Source organism: Babylonia areolata, chromosome 30 (genome assembly GCF_041734735.1).
Source record: "Babylonia areolata isolate BAREFJ2019XMU chromosome 30, ASM4173473v1, whole genome shotgun sequence".
In the NCBI taxonomy this organism is placed as follows: Eukaryota; Metazoa; Mollusca; class Gastropoda; order Neogastropoda; family Buccinidae; genus Babylonia; species Babylonia areolata.
The window spans coordinates 25,143,875-25,156,922 of NC_134905.1; the positions used below are offsets into that span (position 1 = coordinate 25,143,875).

General features: G+C 45.6%; 1 protein-coding gene across 2 annotated transcripts; it reads left to right on the plus strand.

Moving 5' to 3' along the window:
- The first annotated feature begins 2,059 nt into the window (after positions 1-2,059).
- Positions 2,060-11,598, plus strand: LOC143275617 (uncharacterized). Of its 2 annotated transcripts, none has more exons than XM_076579858.1 (4): positions 2,060-2,120; positions 3,008-3,209; positions 7,494-7,654; positions 9,761-11,598. In XM_076579858.1, the coding sequence occupies exons 2-4, from the start codon at positions 3,138-3,140 to the stop codon at positions 11,484-11,486; spliced, it is 1,959 nt and encodes a 652-aa protein (XP_076435973.1). In that variant the 5' UTR covers positions 2,060-2,120; positions 3,008-3,137; the 3' UTR covers positions 11,487-11,598. The 2 variants fall into 2 exon arrangements, with proteins under 2 accessions (XP_076435973.1, XP_076435974.1); XM_076579859.1 differs by having other exon boundaries at positions 2,072-2,120; positions 3,061-3,209.
- The last annotated feature ends 1,450 nt before the right edge of the window (positions 11,599-13,048 follow it).

The window sequence follows — 13,048 nt, forward strand, 5'->3', positions numbered from 1 at the left end:
TATTAAAGAAAAGATACCGAATCCATCAGCTTGCTATACAAGATTAATAACCTCTACTTTCTTCCGTATAAAACTTGATGCGCTGAAGATAAAGTATAGTAAAAATGTTACATGCATCTGTGGTAAGCAGTTCAGCTTGCATCATTGTTTGTTTCACTGCCAGCAGTTACGTACCTTCTTGCCCAAGTATTTCAAAGAGAATAATAATTCTGCAGATGATTTTTGTAAAGTTATTTCTGACGAGGTTCTTATGGTCGAACTTTCACAGGCATTAGTTCATAGCCCTATTTCTACATTCCTTTAATGCACTTCAGAATTGTGTTAATGGTTTCTGATTATTATAATTATTATTATTGAATTGTTACTGTTAAATGTAATAGCATGTTAGTTATACCCCATGCCCCCACCCCACCCCACCCCACCCCTTTAATTTTTTATTTTATTTTTATTTTTATTTTTTTAACGTCTAATATCACTGATAGTGAAAAGACGCTAAACAAAAGAACGAACACACACACACATGTAATACTGATAACTCACACAGTGTTCACCGACGGCGACGGACTGACAGTGACAAGTGACAATCAGCGGACCATGCACCCACTGACGTATCACACTGGTCAGTCCCTTCCGCCGCCATCACCCCAGTGGCTACACTGCACAGTACGCCCTGCACTACCACTTCCACAGCAGGTTTGCTGCATAGTCCAATTGGACATTTGTTATAATTGTTACAGTTGTTTGATGTTAGCGTTTCTTTCTATATTGTGCCTATGTCTCCCCGGCCTTTTAATGTCTTATTTTTTTTCCAGTGCTCTGTATCTCCCCCCCCCCCTCACACATATACACACACACACATACACACATATCATTCATCACCCTCTGCCCAATACCGTTCCCACCTCCACGCTCCGCCCTCCCCCCCCCCCCCTCCCCCGGCCCACCTTTTTATCTTTTTTCGTCTAATATCACTTAAAGTGGAAGACGTTAAACTGAAGACTACTACTACTACCCCACTGGCTACACTGCACAGTACGCCCTGCACTACCACTTCCACAGCAATTCCGATTCTGACCACAACCAACACCCGGCTGGACATCGATCTCAAACTATATATCTGTTCATCACTGTCTCAGTAACGGACAGTGTCACACTGACAGGACTCAGTAGCCTAAATTTCTGAAATCCCAATTAAAGTGCGTTACCCTTTGTTGAAAATTTGGTCAACTTGACGACACTTGAGTGACATGAGACCATTGAATTTAAATTTGTGACAGAATAATCACAATGATGATTGTGGTCGCTTAAGAGGACTGGGAGACTGAAGTTTCAGTTTCAGTTTCAGTAGCTCAAGGAGGCGTCACTGCGTTCGGACAAATCCATATACGCTACACCACATCTGCCAAGCAGATGCCTGACCAGCAGCGTAACCCAACGCGCTTAGTCAGGCCTTGAGAAAAAAAAATTATATATATATAGATAAGCTTACATAAATAACTAAATAACTAATAATTATGATATAAAAAAAGGTAGTTGTAATGAATAAAAAGAAAAAAAAAGACGAAAAAAAAAGACAACAATGATGATAAATAAGCAAATAAATGTAAAACATGAGGACACACATTCACACATACACCCACACATGCATAACAGATATGCACCAAACACGCAGTTTCACAGATATGAAAGCACAGTCAAATACATATAAACGTACATGAGCTCCAACACACACACACACACACACACACACACACACACATTACCCTGCAACTCCTCTACTGAGACTGAAGAAGAAATCGAATGCACTATATCCGTCCGTGAGACACTGAGACATACAGTGTGTGTTTTTGTTGACAGACTGAAGGGAGCTAGAACTTTACGCGAATGCTTTTTAAACATTGAAAGTCCGTACATTATTGTACAGTTATTTCTGATTTTCTTTTTTTCTTTAACTGTGCGTGACTAAATGATTTTGACAATTTGACAAGAAATCTGTCCGGGCTGCGAAATGAAAGGGGGTGGGGAGAGAACAGTAGACTCAAGAAAGATAACTCCAACGGTCCACCTCGCTGATCTAAAACTGTCGACATCACAGCCAGCATCCCGGAAACAAAATAACCGTGAGTATTGCGTGCTTTCTTTGTTAAAAATAGATGAATAAACGAATAAATAGATAGATAAAAATAAACAGATAAAAGTTGCACCGTCTGACATGTTTTGAGTGTGTGTTTTTTGTTGTTTGTTTTTCTTTTCAGTTACTAAAATCTGAGCAAAACACGTTGAAGTTCTTTCTCTGGTGGCCGATGGAGCGACAAAATTGTAACATAGTGTTTGTGACTGGTTGTGAATTTTATTCTGAAACTGAAGTGAAAACTTTGCGCCACCAATTCTTATGATTATACTGTGTTGAATGCGCGCTTATGAAGAAAGTGAAAATAAGTTAAAGTGGGTGAGTAGAAACACAGGAAAATACAGAGAAAGAGAACCCTAGTTTTTCTCGTCTCCAATTCAGTCAGGTTGTTTTGTAAATCAAAATGATAGCTTGTGGAGCTCTTGGTCAAAGGATGCCAAGTATGGAGTCTCAGCAACTGAGGCCAGAAGAGAGTTCCCAAGAGAAACAGTTCTTTGAAAACAAACTTCATTCAAACTTCAGCATTCAGACCAGGATGTAAAATGTCTGAGTTTCTGCCCATGACTTTATGTGCTTGTTGGTATCAAGTAGTTGACAGGTTTCAAATGTGCACAATGCTGTTCATGACCTTGTTATAGAGCATTGTTAGTTTGATCTTCTGTCGTCAGGTCTCTTATGTGTCCTACTCTAAATCATCAAGCATATAGATGTGTAAAACATCAAAAGCTAAACACCAGCCTTAGTAAATTCTCATTGGTACACATATATATAGACATACAAGCACTCAACGCCTGACAAGTGCATTGGGTTATGTTGCCGTCAGCCATCAGCTTAGCAGTTGTGATGCAGCTTATATCAATATATTGGCTTTGTCAGAACGCAGTGATGCCTCCTTGAGAAGTGGAACTGATGAAGAACAGCATGTACAGGCTGCCAGACAGACCGACCCATGGAAGCTGAGAACTCCAGCACCACTGCACTGTTGGTGACAGAAAGTAGATCATGAATGCGAACCATGGCAGACCTGACTTCCCTTCCAAACAGTTGTCACCCTCCAGGAAAGGGATTTCCAGTGATGGTGAGAGTACTACAGATTCACAAATAGTAATGAGTGTTAACTCTCTCCATTCACAAGGTACACAACTTCAAGTCAATGCTGCTTATGCTTCCAATTCAGCTAGCAAACAGGTAAATGAAAGATACATTGGAAGAAACCTGGACACTTCCACAAAAAACGAAGTGCCAGGCTTGTCCTAATACCGATCATTTGACATGTACATACAGCAGCAATGACCGAAGAAATGCACAGACACAAATTAGCTTTTATTCAAGACTGGCATAGTCTTTTAATCCAGAATGAACTACACAGAATGTACAGACAATACGGAACAAACACATGGTTGCCTCGATGTATTTTTTTCAGGAGAGAGTTACCACTCTTTACTATTTGTTGATTATTCATTCTCCTGGCCTCATTGTTTATTCATCTCATTAGAGATTCATTTGAATATCATTGTAGTGCCAGGTGACTTCATAGACTCTGTTGATAGGGAATAAATCTGTTGAAAAAAGGACTGAGCCTGTCGAATCGGGATGCATTCGTTGGATTGAAAGAAATGACAGATTGTGTACAAAATTACCTTGAAGATGAGTTTTCACTATTCTTCTTCTTCTTCTGCGTTCACTCGTACGCACACGAGTAGGCTTTTACGTGTATGACCGTTTTTACCCCGCCATGTAGGCAGCCATACTCTGTTTTCGGGGATGTGCATGCTGGGTATGTTCTTGTTTCCATAACCCACCTAACGCTGACATGGATTACAGGATCTTTAACGTGCGTATTTGATCTTCAGCTTGCATATACACACGAAGGGGGTTCAGGCACTTCTGCACAGGCACAGGCAGTTCTGCACATATGTTGACCTGGGAGAATCGTAAAAATCTCCACCCTTTACCCACCAGATGCCGTCACCATGATTTGAACCCGGGACCCTGAGATTGACAGTCCAACGCTTTAACCACTCGGCTGTTGTGCCCATCGAGTTTTCACTATTATATTTTATGGGTTGTTTTTTTTTCAGAAATGATAGAAGAAAATTTGAAGCCAGTCTGTAATAGAAAAACAAACAGCATTATGTTCTCAAGTTTATATGATAAAGGATAAGACCTTTTTTTTTTCAATCTGTAGCTAAATTTGTAAATATCGTTATGCAAATCATTACAAGATAACTACTCTACTTGGCTAAATTTCCATACACATTGTCTCGGTTAATGTACTTTGTCGTTTTAAAACAGTTCTCCATTCAGGTAGCAGTGAATTACTACATTTACCTACATTTTCATTGTGTTTTATATAATCATGCCTGTTGTGTCCATCATATCTAATGTTCGTAATGAAAGTAAAAGTAAGCCCTATAATGCATTGTAATAATCCCAGTAGGCTTAGTGTTAAGAGCATGCACAATAGTCAGTTGATTATGCTTGATTGGATCTTGCTAGATCCGAAAGGGTCTAACTTTTATCAGATTATATTGTTGTTCAACACATGTGCTGTGTTTAGACTATTGTGTTCCACGAATGTATTTTGTGTCTGTGTCAGCAACACAACAATGCCATGTTTTGTGTTGCCATTTTTTGTTCTCTTTGTTTTGTTTGCCATGTCGGCTTTTGGAGCCTTTAGTGAAGTGAACCATGACATTCAGACCTCCAGTGGTGGTAGTGGGCACGGTACAGGTGACATGACGTACGTGCCCAGTGCTGGAATGAACCTTGATGCTGCTTCAGACCTTTGTTTGAATTTCTTAGATAATCTTTTACTTAAATATGTGTGACAGTGTGCAGGGTGAATGTGTGACAGGAATTGTGCTGTGTTTGTGTCTCTCGATATGCTTATACTGATCATTATTATGTAATGATGGAGTTATTCTTATCTTAATTCATGTGCAGTATGATACATGCAATGTTAGCCTGGGTGTATTTCAATAAGTTTACAATTATGATTAATTACAGCATTTTAATTCAGTGAATATATGCATTAGTTTTAATAGTAATGTCTTATATATTATCAATTCTTTTTAATTCAGTCATGTTTATGTTTCTGTGTGGAATAATTGTCTACATTTGTTTTGCCACACCTGATGCAATTTCTCTTACTGAGATGATAAAGTTATTCTTACCTTCTTATCTTATCTCAAGTGGAGGTAGAGGGCACGGTGCAGGTGACATGATGTGCCCAGTGCTGGAATGAACCTTGTCATTGTTTCAGACCTCCAGTGAGGCTGAGGGTGACATGACGTGCCCAGTGCTGGAATGAACCTTGTCGTTGTTTAAGACCTCCAGTGAGGTAGAGGGTGACATGATGTGCCCAGTGCTGGAATGAACCTTGTCATTGTTTCAGACCTCCAGTGAGGCAGAGGATGACATGACGTGCCCAGTGCTGGAATGAACCTTGTCATTGTTTCAGACCTCCAGTGAGGTAAAAGATGACATGACGTGCCCAGTGCTGGAATGAACCTTGTCATTGTTTCAGACCTCCAGTGAGGCTGAGGGTGACATGACGTGCCCAGTGCTGGAATGAACCTTGTCATTGTTTCAGACCTCCAGTGAGGCTGAGGGTGACATGACGTGCCCAGTGCTGGAATGAACCTTGTCATTGTTTCAGACCTCCAGTGAGGCTGAGGGTGACATGACGTGCCCAGTGCTGGAATGAACCTTGTCATTGTTTCAGACCTCCAGTGAGGCTGAGGGTGACATGACGTGCCCAGTGCTGGAATGAACCTTGTCATTGTTTCAGACCTCCAGTGAGGTAAAAGATGACATGACGTACCCAGTGCTGGAATGAACCTTGTCATTGTTTCAGACCTCCAGTGAGGTAAAAGATGACATGACGTGCCCAGTGCTGGAATGAACCTTGTCATTGTTTCAGACCTCCAGTGAGGCTGAGGGTGACATGACGTGCCCAGTGCTGGAATGAACCTTGTCATTGTTTCAGACCTCCAGTGAGGTAAAAGATGACATGACGTGCCCAGTGCTGGAATGAACCTTGTCATTGTTTCAGACCTCCAGTGAGGCTGAGGGTGACATGACGTGCCCAGTGCTGGAATGAACCTTGTCATTGTTTCAGACCTCCAGTGAGGCTGAGGGTGACATGACGTGCCCAGTGCTGGAATGAACCTTGTCATTGTTTCAGACCTCCAGTGAGGCTGAGGGTGACATGACGTGCCCAGTGCTGGAATGAACCTTGTCATTGTTTCAGACCTCCAGTGAGGTAAAAGATGACATGACGTGCCCAGTGCTGGAATGAACCTTGTCATTGTTTCAGACCTCCAGTGAGGTAGAGGGTGACATGACGTGCCCAGTGCTGGAATGAACCTTGTCATTGTTTCAGACCTCCAGTGAGGTAGAGGGTGACATGACGTGCCCAGTGCTGGAATGAACCTTGTCATTGTTTCAGACCTCCAGTGAGGCTGAGGGTGACATGATGTGCCCAGTGCTGGAATGAACCTTGTCATTGTTTCTGACCTCCAGTGAGGCTGAGGGTGACATGACGTGCCCAGTGCTGGAATGAACCTTGTCATTGTTTCAGACCTCCAGTGAGGCTGAGGGTGACATGACGTGCCCAGTGCTGGAATGAACCTTGTTGTTTCAGACCTCCAGTGAGGTAGAGGGTGACATGACGTGCCCAGTGCTGGAATGAACCTTGTCATTGTTTCAGACCTCCAGTGAGGCTGAGGGTGACATGACGTGCCCAGTGCTGGAATGAACCTTGTCATTGTTTCAGACCTCCAGTGAGGCTGAGGGTGACATGACGTGCCCAGTGCTGGAATGAACCTTGTCATTGTTTCAGACCTCCAGTGAGGTAAAAGATGACATGACGTGCCCAGTGCTGGAATGAACCTTATTGTTTCAGACCTCCAGTGAGGCTGAGGGTGACATGACATGCCCAGTGCTGGAATGAACCTTGTCATTGTTTCAGACCTCCAGTGAGGCTGAGGGTGACATGACATGCCCAGTGCTGGAATGAACCTTGTCATTGTTTCAGACCTCCAGTGAGGCTGAGGGTGACATGACATGCCCAGTGCTGGAATGAACCTTGTCATTGTTTCAGACCTCCAGTGAGGCAGAGGGTGACATGACGTGCCCAGTGCTGGAATGAACCTTGTCATTGTTTCAGACCTCCAGTGAGGGTGACATGACATGCCCAGTGCTGGAATGAACCTTGTCATTGTTTCAGACCTCCAGTGAGGTAAAGGATGACATGACATGCCCAGTGCTGGAATGAACCTTGTCATTGTTTCAGACCTCCAGTGAGGTAAAGGATGACATGACATCCCCAGTGCTGGAATGAACCTTATTGTTTCAGACCTCCAGTGAGGTAGAGGACGACATGACATGCCCAGCGGCTGACAGTGTGGTGTTGGACGGTGCAGTCCTTCAGGGACACGCCTTCCGGCGATGGCGGCGTGTCGGTGCGACACAGGGACTGCAGTCTGATGCCCAAATAGCTTACTTCCTTCTGGATCTGTGAGTGACGCCAACAACAGTCTGACAGACAGAGAACGAATGAATTTATGAACCAAAGAACGAAAGTTTATTTTAAAGAGAGTAAAGGAGTAATCACAGTGTGCTTGTTTACATCTGGCCCTCTGGGCAAAATTAATAATGATGGGGGAAACAGATATTTATGTACAATGCAGTAACGCAATAAATAAATAAACAACAATAGGGATGGTGGTAGGGTGAGGGGGGTGTGAGAGGGGGGGGGGTGGGGGGAGGGGGAGAGAGAGCAGAAGGAAGAAGAGACACAGGGAAGAGTAAAGAAGGTAGGGGAGGCTGACTGAACAGACAGGTATCACTGGTCATGACGTTAGACACAGACATTACACGGCGGTTTCTTTGAAGACCTTGTTTCGTGATGTCCCTCCGTGGACGCTGATGGACTTCTTGAAAGAAGTGAACATTTTTAATCAGATTTGAAGGTTTTAAAACTATGGAAGTTTTTTTAAACTTTGAGTGGAAAGTTTGAAGTGGTGATTCGTTTTAATTGTTTGTTTTTTTTACCCTTGTAGTAGTTATTAACGCGGCGATAGCCTTGAGATGGCCTTAGTGGTCGGCGAGGCTCTAAGCACCATAATTTCATTTCATTTCAGGTATCACTAGTGAGAGATTGATTGAGGAGACAGACAGACAGAGAGAGAGAGAGAGAGTGACAGGGGAGGAGAGAGGCATGTACATACTGACAATCAATACATGTTTGTTGTTAATTATTGAGAGGGAGAGACAGACTGACAGACAGACAGTGAGAGAGAGAGTGACAGGGGAGGAGAGAGGCATGTACATACTGACAATCAATACATGTTTGTTGTTAATAATTGAGAGGGAGAGACAGACCGACAGACAGAGAGAGATTTGAAACTGAAAGATACTGAAAGAGAGAATAGATGAAAAATCAGGAAATGAAGAGGGGAGAGAGAGAGAGAGAGAGGGGTGATGTCAAACTGAAAGACACTGAAACAGAAAAAAATTGAAAATGAGGAAGTGCAAGGGAAAGAGAACACCAAACACTGAAATGTTTAATGTCATCAGCTGAAAAGCTCTGGTGACATAGGAACAGAAAGAAAAACAAACAAAAAAAACAAACAGAATTGAAACAACATAAACTACTAAGAGATGTGAGACACCTTGGCAGGTATGAAGAATGTATTCTGATGCTTTTTGTTGTTGTTGTTAGAGCGCATTCAGAACTGTGCGTGAAAGGTGTGTTGCCACAGGTTTGGTCACGCTCTGGTGCTCCCCCCCCCCCTCCTTCTCCCCTCTCCCGCTGCTGATGTAGATGTATTATCAAAATGGAATTTTCCGAGAGAATTTTGTGAGCACTTGGAACCATCCCACTGCCGACTGTCCTAAAGCTCTCTTGGCTGAGAGAGTGGGGATGTCCCTTGGGCAAGACGCTCTCCACTACAATCCAATTCTAGCCCAGATAGTCGGGACAGCAGTTACCTCCTCTGCTGTTCTGATGATTGTAGTCAAACATTACTATTATACGTGTGTTGACAGGTACGAAGCACCCTTACCAATAGGATGATGTATGTGTTGACAGGTATGAAGCACCCTTACCAACAGGATGATGTATGTGTTGACAGGTACGAAGCACCCTTACCAACAGGATGATGTATGTGTTGACAGGTACGAAGCACCCTTACCAACAGGATGATGTATGTGTTGACAGGCACATGATGTATGTATTGACAGGTATGAAGCACCCTTACAACAGAATGATGTATGTGTTGACAGGTACATGATGTATGTGTTGACAGGTATGAAGCACCCTTACCAACAGGATGATGTATGTGTTGACAGGCACATGATGTATGTATTGACATGTATGAAGCACCCTTACCAACAGGATGATGTATGTGTTGACAGGTACATGATGTATGTGTTGACAGGTACAAAGCACCCTTACCAACAGGATGATGTATGTGTTGACAGGTACATGATGTATGTGTTGACAGGCACATGATGCATGTGTTGACAGTCACATGATGTATGTGTTGACAGGTACATGATGTATGTGTTGACAGGCACATGATGTATGTGTTGACAGGCACATGATGTATGTGTTGACAGGTACGAAGCACCCTTACCCAGACCCACGTCAGAGCAGGACCCCCTGTGTTCATCCTGCCACAACTCCCTCCGCCTGCTGTGTCTCACCTGTCACCCCCCTGCACAAAGCTTCCCACACCTCCCCTCTTCTCTTGCTGACCACGCTTCCAACACTGTCTGCTTTCAAGATTCTGGAACTGCCACCGTTCAAAGTTCTGAGACTGTCAGCGTTCAGGATTCTGAGGTCAACTTTCAAGATTCTGGGACTGCCACCGTTCAAAGTTCTGTGACTGTCAGCGTTCAACATTCCGAGACTGTCAACTGTAAAGATTCTATGACTGTCAACTTTAAAGATTCTGTGAATGACAAATTTCAAGACCCTCCCACTTTGTTTCGTGATAGCGCGTTTGACTGTGACGCCTTGAAAGAGCGCTGTGCGGAGAGTGACATCTCCAGAGGGTGTTATGTAAAAGTAGAAGACATTGCCTGCATGAGCGCCGTGGGCAGACTGGAGAAGGAAGGTGTGCTGTCTTCTGTTGCGGCGCAGAGCCTGAGAGCTGTTGACAGCAGGGACAGAAAGCAGGCCACCGCCTCCAGGAGAAAAAGTGTTGAGAATAGTGGGAGTAGTAGTAGGGGGAACAGGAACTCTGGAATCAGTCAGTCGTGTGTGGGAGAGCAGAGGGTGGTGGTGGAACAGGATGTGGGTGGTGAGGGAGAACAGTGTGGCGGTCTCCAGGCGACGGACAGCGGACCAGACGCCAGACCGTTCAGCTGCCCCGTGTGTCGCAAAGCTTTCAAAAGTCGCTCCCACTGCCGAGGCCACGAAACGACTCACCGGGAAGACAAACCTCACAGGTGTGACGTCTGCCCTGCCGCTTTCCACACCCTTCACAACCTCAAGGTGCATTACCGCGTGCACACTGGGGAGAGACCCTTCACCTGTCAGGTCTGTGGCAAGTCCTTCGCTCGCTCGGGAACGCTGAAGAGGCATTGGCGGATCCACGGCAGCAACTTCCCGTTCAAGTGCCAGGAGTGCGGGGAGGTGTTTGTGGAGCAGGGCTCCTTGTCTGTTCACTGTCGCCAGCAGCACAGCACAGAGAGGCCTTTCCACTGCGCAGAGTGCGGCGCCAGCTTTGTGTCGAAACGACACCTGTCGGCCCACGTGCTGTGGCATTCCAGTCAGCGGCCGTTCCTCTGTGAGGAGTGCGGTGCCTCCTTCAAGGTGAAGGCCGTGCTGAGCATGCACAGAAGGATCCACAGAGGTGAGCGCCCCTTCTCCTGTGACGTGTGCGGCCAGTCGTTCTACAGGCAGGGAAACTTGCGGGTGCACCAGAAGACTCACCTCAACATCCGTGACTTCATGTGCACCGTGTGCGGGGCGGCCTTTGTCAGGAACAACACACTGAAGAGACACATGCACACGCACACAGGCTTTCGTCCCTATAAATGCAGTGAGTGTGAGAAGACTTTTGCTCTCAAATTTGACCTCAAGAAGCATCTGATTGTCCACTCGGGGGATAAACCCTACGCCTGTGATGTCTGCGGCCGACCCTTCGCCCTTCTCGGCAACATGAAGAAACACTGGAAACGTCATCACATGCCGGTGTCTTCGTCCGTCTCCAGCAACCAGAAGGGGGACGAGGCACCGGGAGGGGAACCATGTCCACCTGTGTGTGAGAGTGGAGGTCATTATCCAGGTGACAGTCTGAAGGTGAAGGTATCAGCATGTAGAGTTGTTTCTGCCTGACTCTGATGTGAAGGTTGTGGATGGGTATGGCAGAGAGGATGGCAGACAGGATAGGATGGCAGAGAGGATAGGATGGCAGACAGGATAGGATGGCAGGATGGCAGAGAGGATAGGATGGCAGGATGGCAGAGAGGATAGGATGGCAGAGAGGATAGGATGGCAGACAGGGTAGGATGGTAGAGAGGATAGGATGGCAGAGAGGATAGGATGGCAGAGAGGATAGGATGGCAGGATGGCAGAGAGGATAGGATGGCAGAGAGGATAGGATGGCAGACAGGATAGGATGGCAGAGAGGATAGGATGGCAGGATGGCAGAGAGGATAGGATGGCAGAGAGGATAGGATGGCAGGATGGCAGAGAGGATAGGATGGCAGGATGGCAGAGAGGATAGGATGGCAGAGAGGATAGGATGGCAGGATGGCAGAGAGGATAGGATGGCAGAGAGGATAGGATGGCAGGATGGCAGAGAGGATAGGATGGCAGGATGGCAGAGAGGATAGGATGGCAGAGAGGATAGGATGGCAGAGAGGATAGGATGGCAGGATGGCAGAGAGGATAGGATGGCAAGATGGCAGAGAGGATAGAATGGCAGACAGGATAGGATGGCAGGATGGCAGAGAGGATAGAATGGCAGAGAGGATAGGATGGCAGGATGGCAGACAGGATAGGATGGCAGACAGGATAGGATGGCAGACAGGATAGGATGGCAGGATGGCAGAGAGGATAGGATGGCAGGATGGCAGAGAGGATAGGATGGCAGGATGGCAGAGAGGATAGGATGGCAGAGAGGATAGGATGGCAGAGAGGATAGGATGGCAGACAGGATAGGATGGCAGAGAATGGCAGACAGGATAGGATGGCAGACCAGACAGGATAAGATGGCAGAGAGGATGGTAGAGAGGATAGGATGGCAGACAGGGTAGGATGGCAGAGAATGGCAGAGAGGATAGGATGGCAGAGAATGGCAGAGAGGATAGGATGGCAGGATGGCAGAGAGATCAGATCTCCAGCTCAAGTCCTGTTGCCACCACATTTAATAGCATTGAGGCATCAGGCAAGGGGCAGAATTACCAGAGTTACCTCCAGGCCATCACTCCACTCCACATGTCAGTGTTTGCTCTGATTTCATCCCCAGTGGTCAACTGACCTGTCATCCAGTCTAACCTGTTGAACACCTGACACTGTCGGCCTTTGTTTTGTGTACAGGTTGGATAAAGTATCAGTGACAGGGTACATTTTAAGAATTGACAGGCGGTCAGCCCTGAAATGGCCCTTGTGGTCGGCTGGGCTATAATTACTGGAACTGGTATTACATAAGCAACATGATTTGATCTGATTTGATTTGATTTGATATGGTAGGAGTCTGTAATGTTGGTTGTTGATGTGTGTGTGTGGATGCTGAGTGGGGGAACGTGTCACACAACACTTGCAGACAGAACAGACACCGTCAGACCGCTTGCAGACAGAACAGACACCGTCAGACCGCTTGCAGACAGAACAGACACCGTCAGACCGCTTGCAGACAGAACAGACACCGTCAGACCGCTTGCAGACAGAACAGA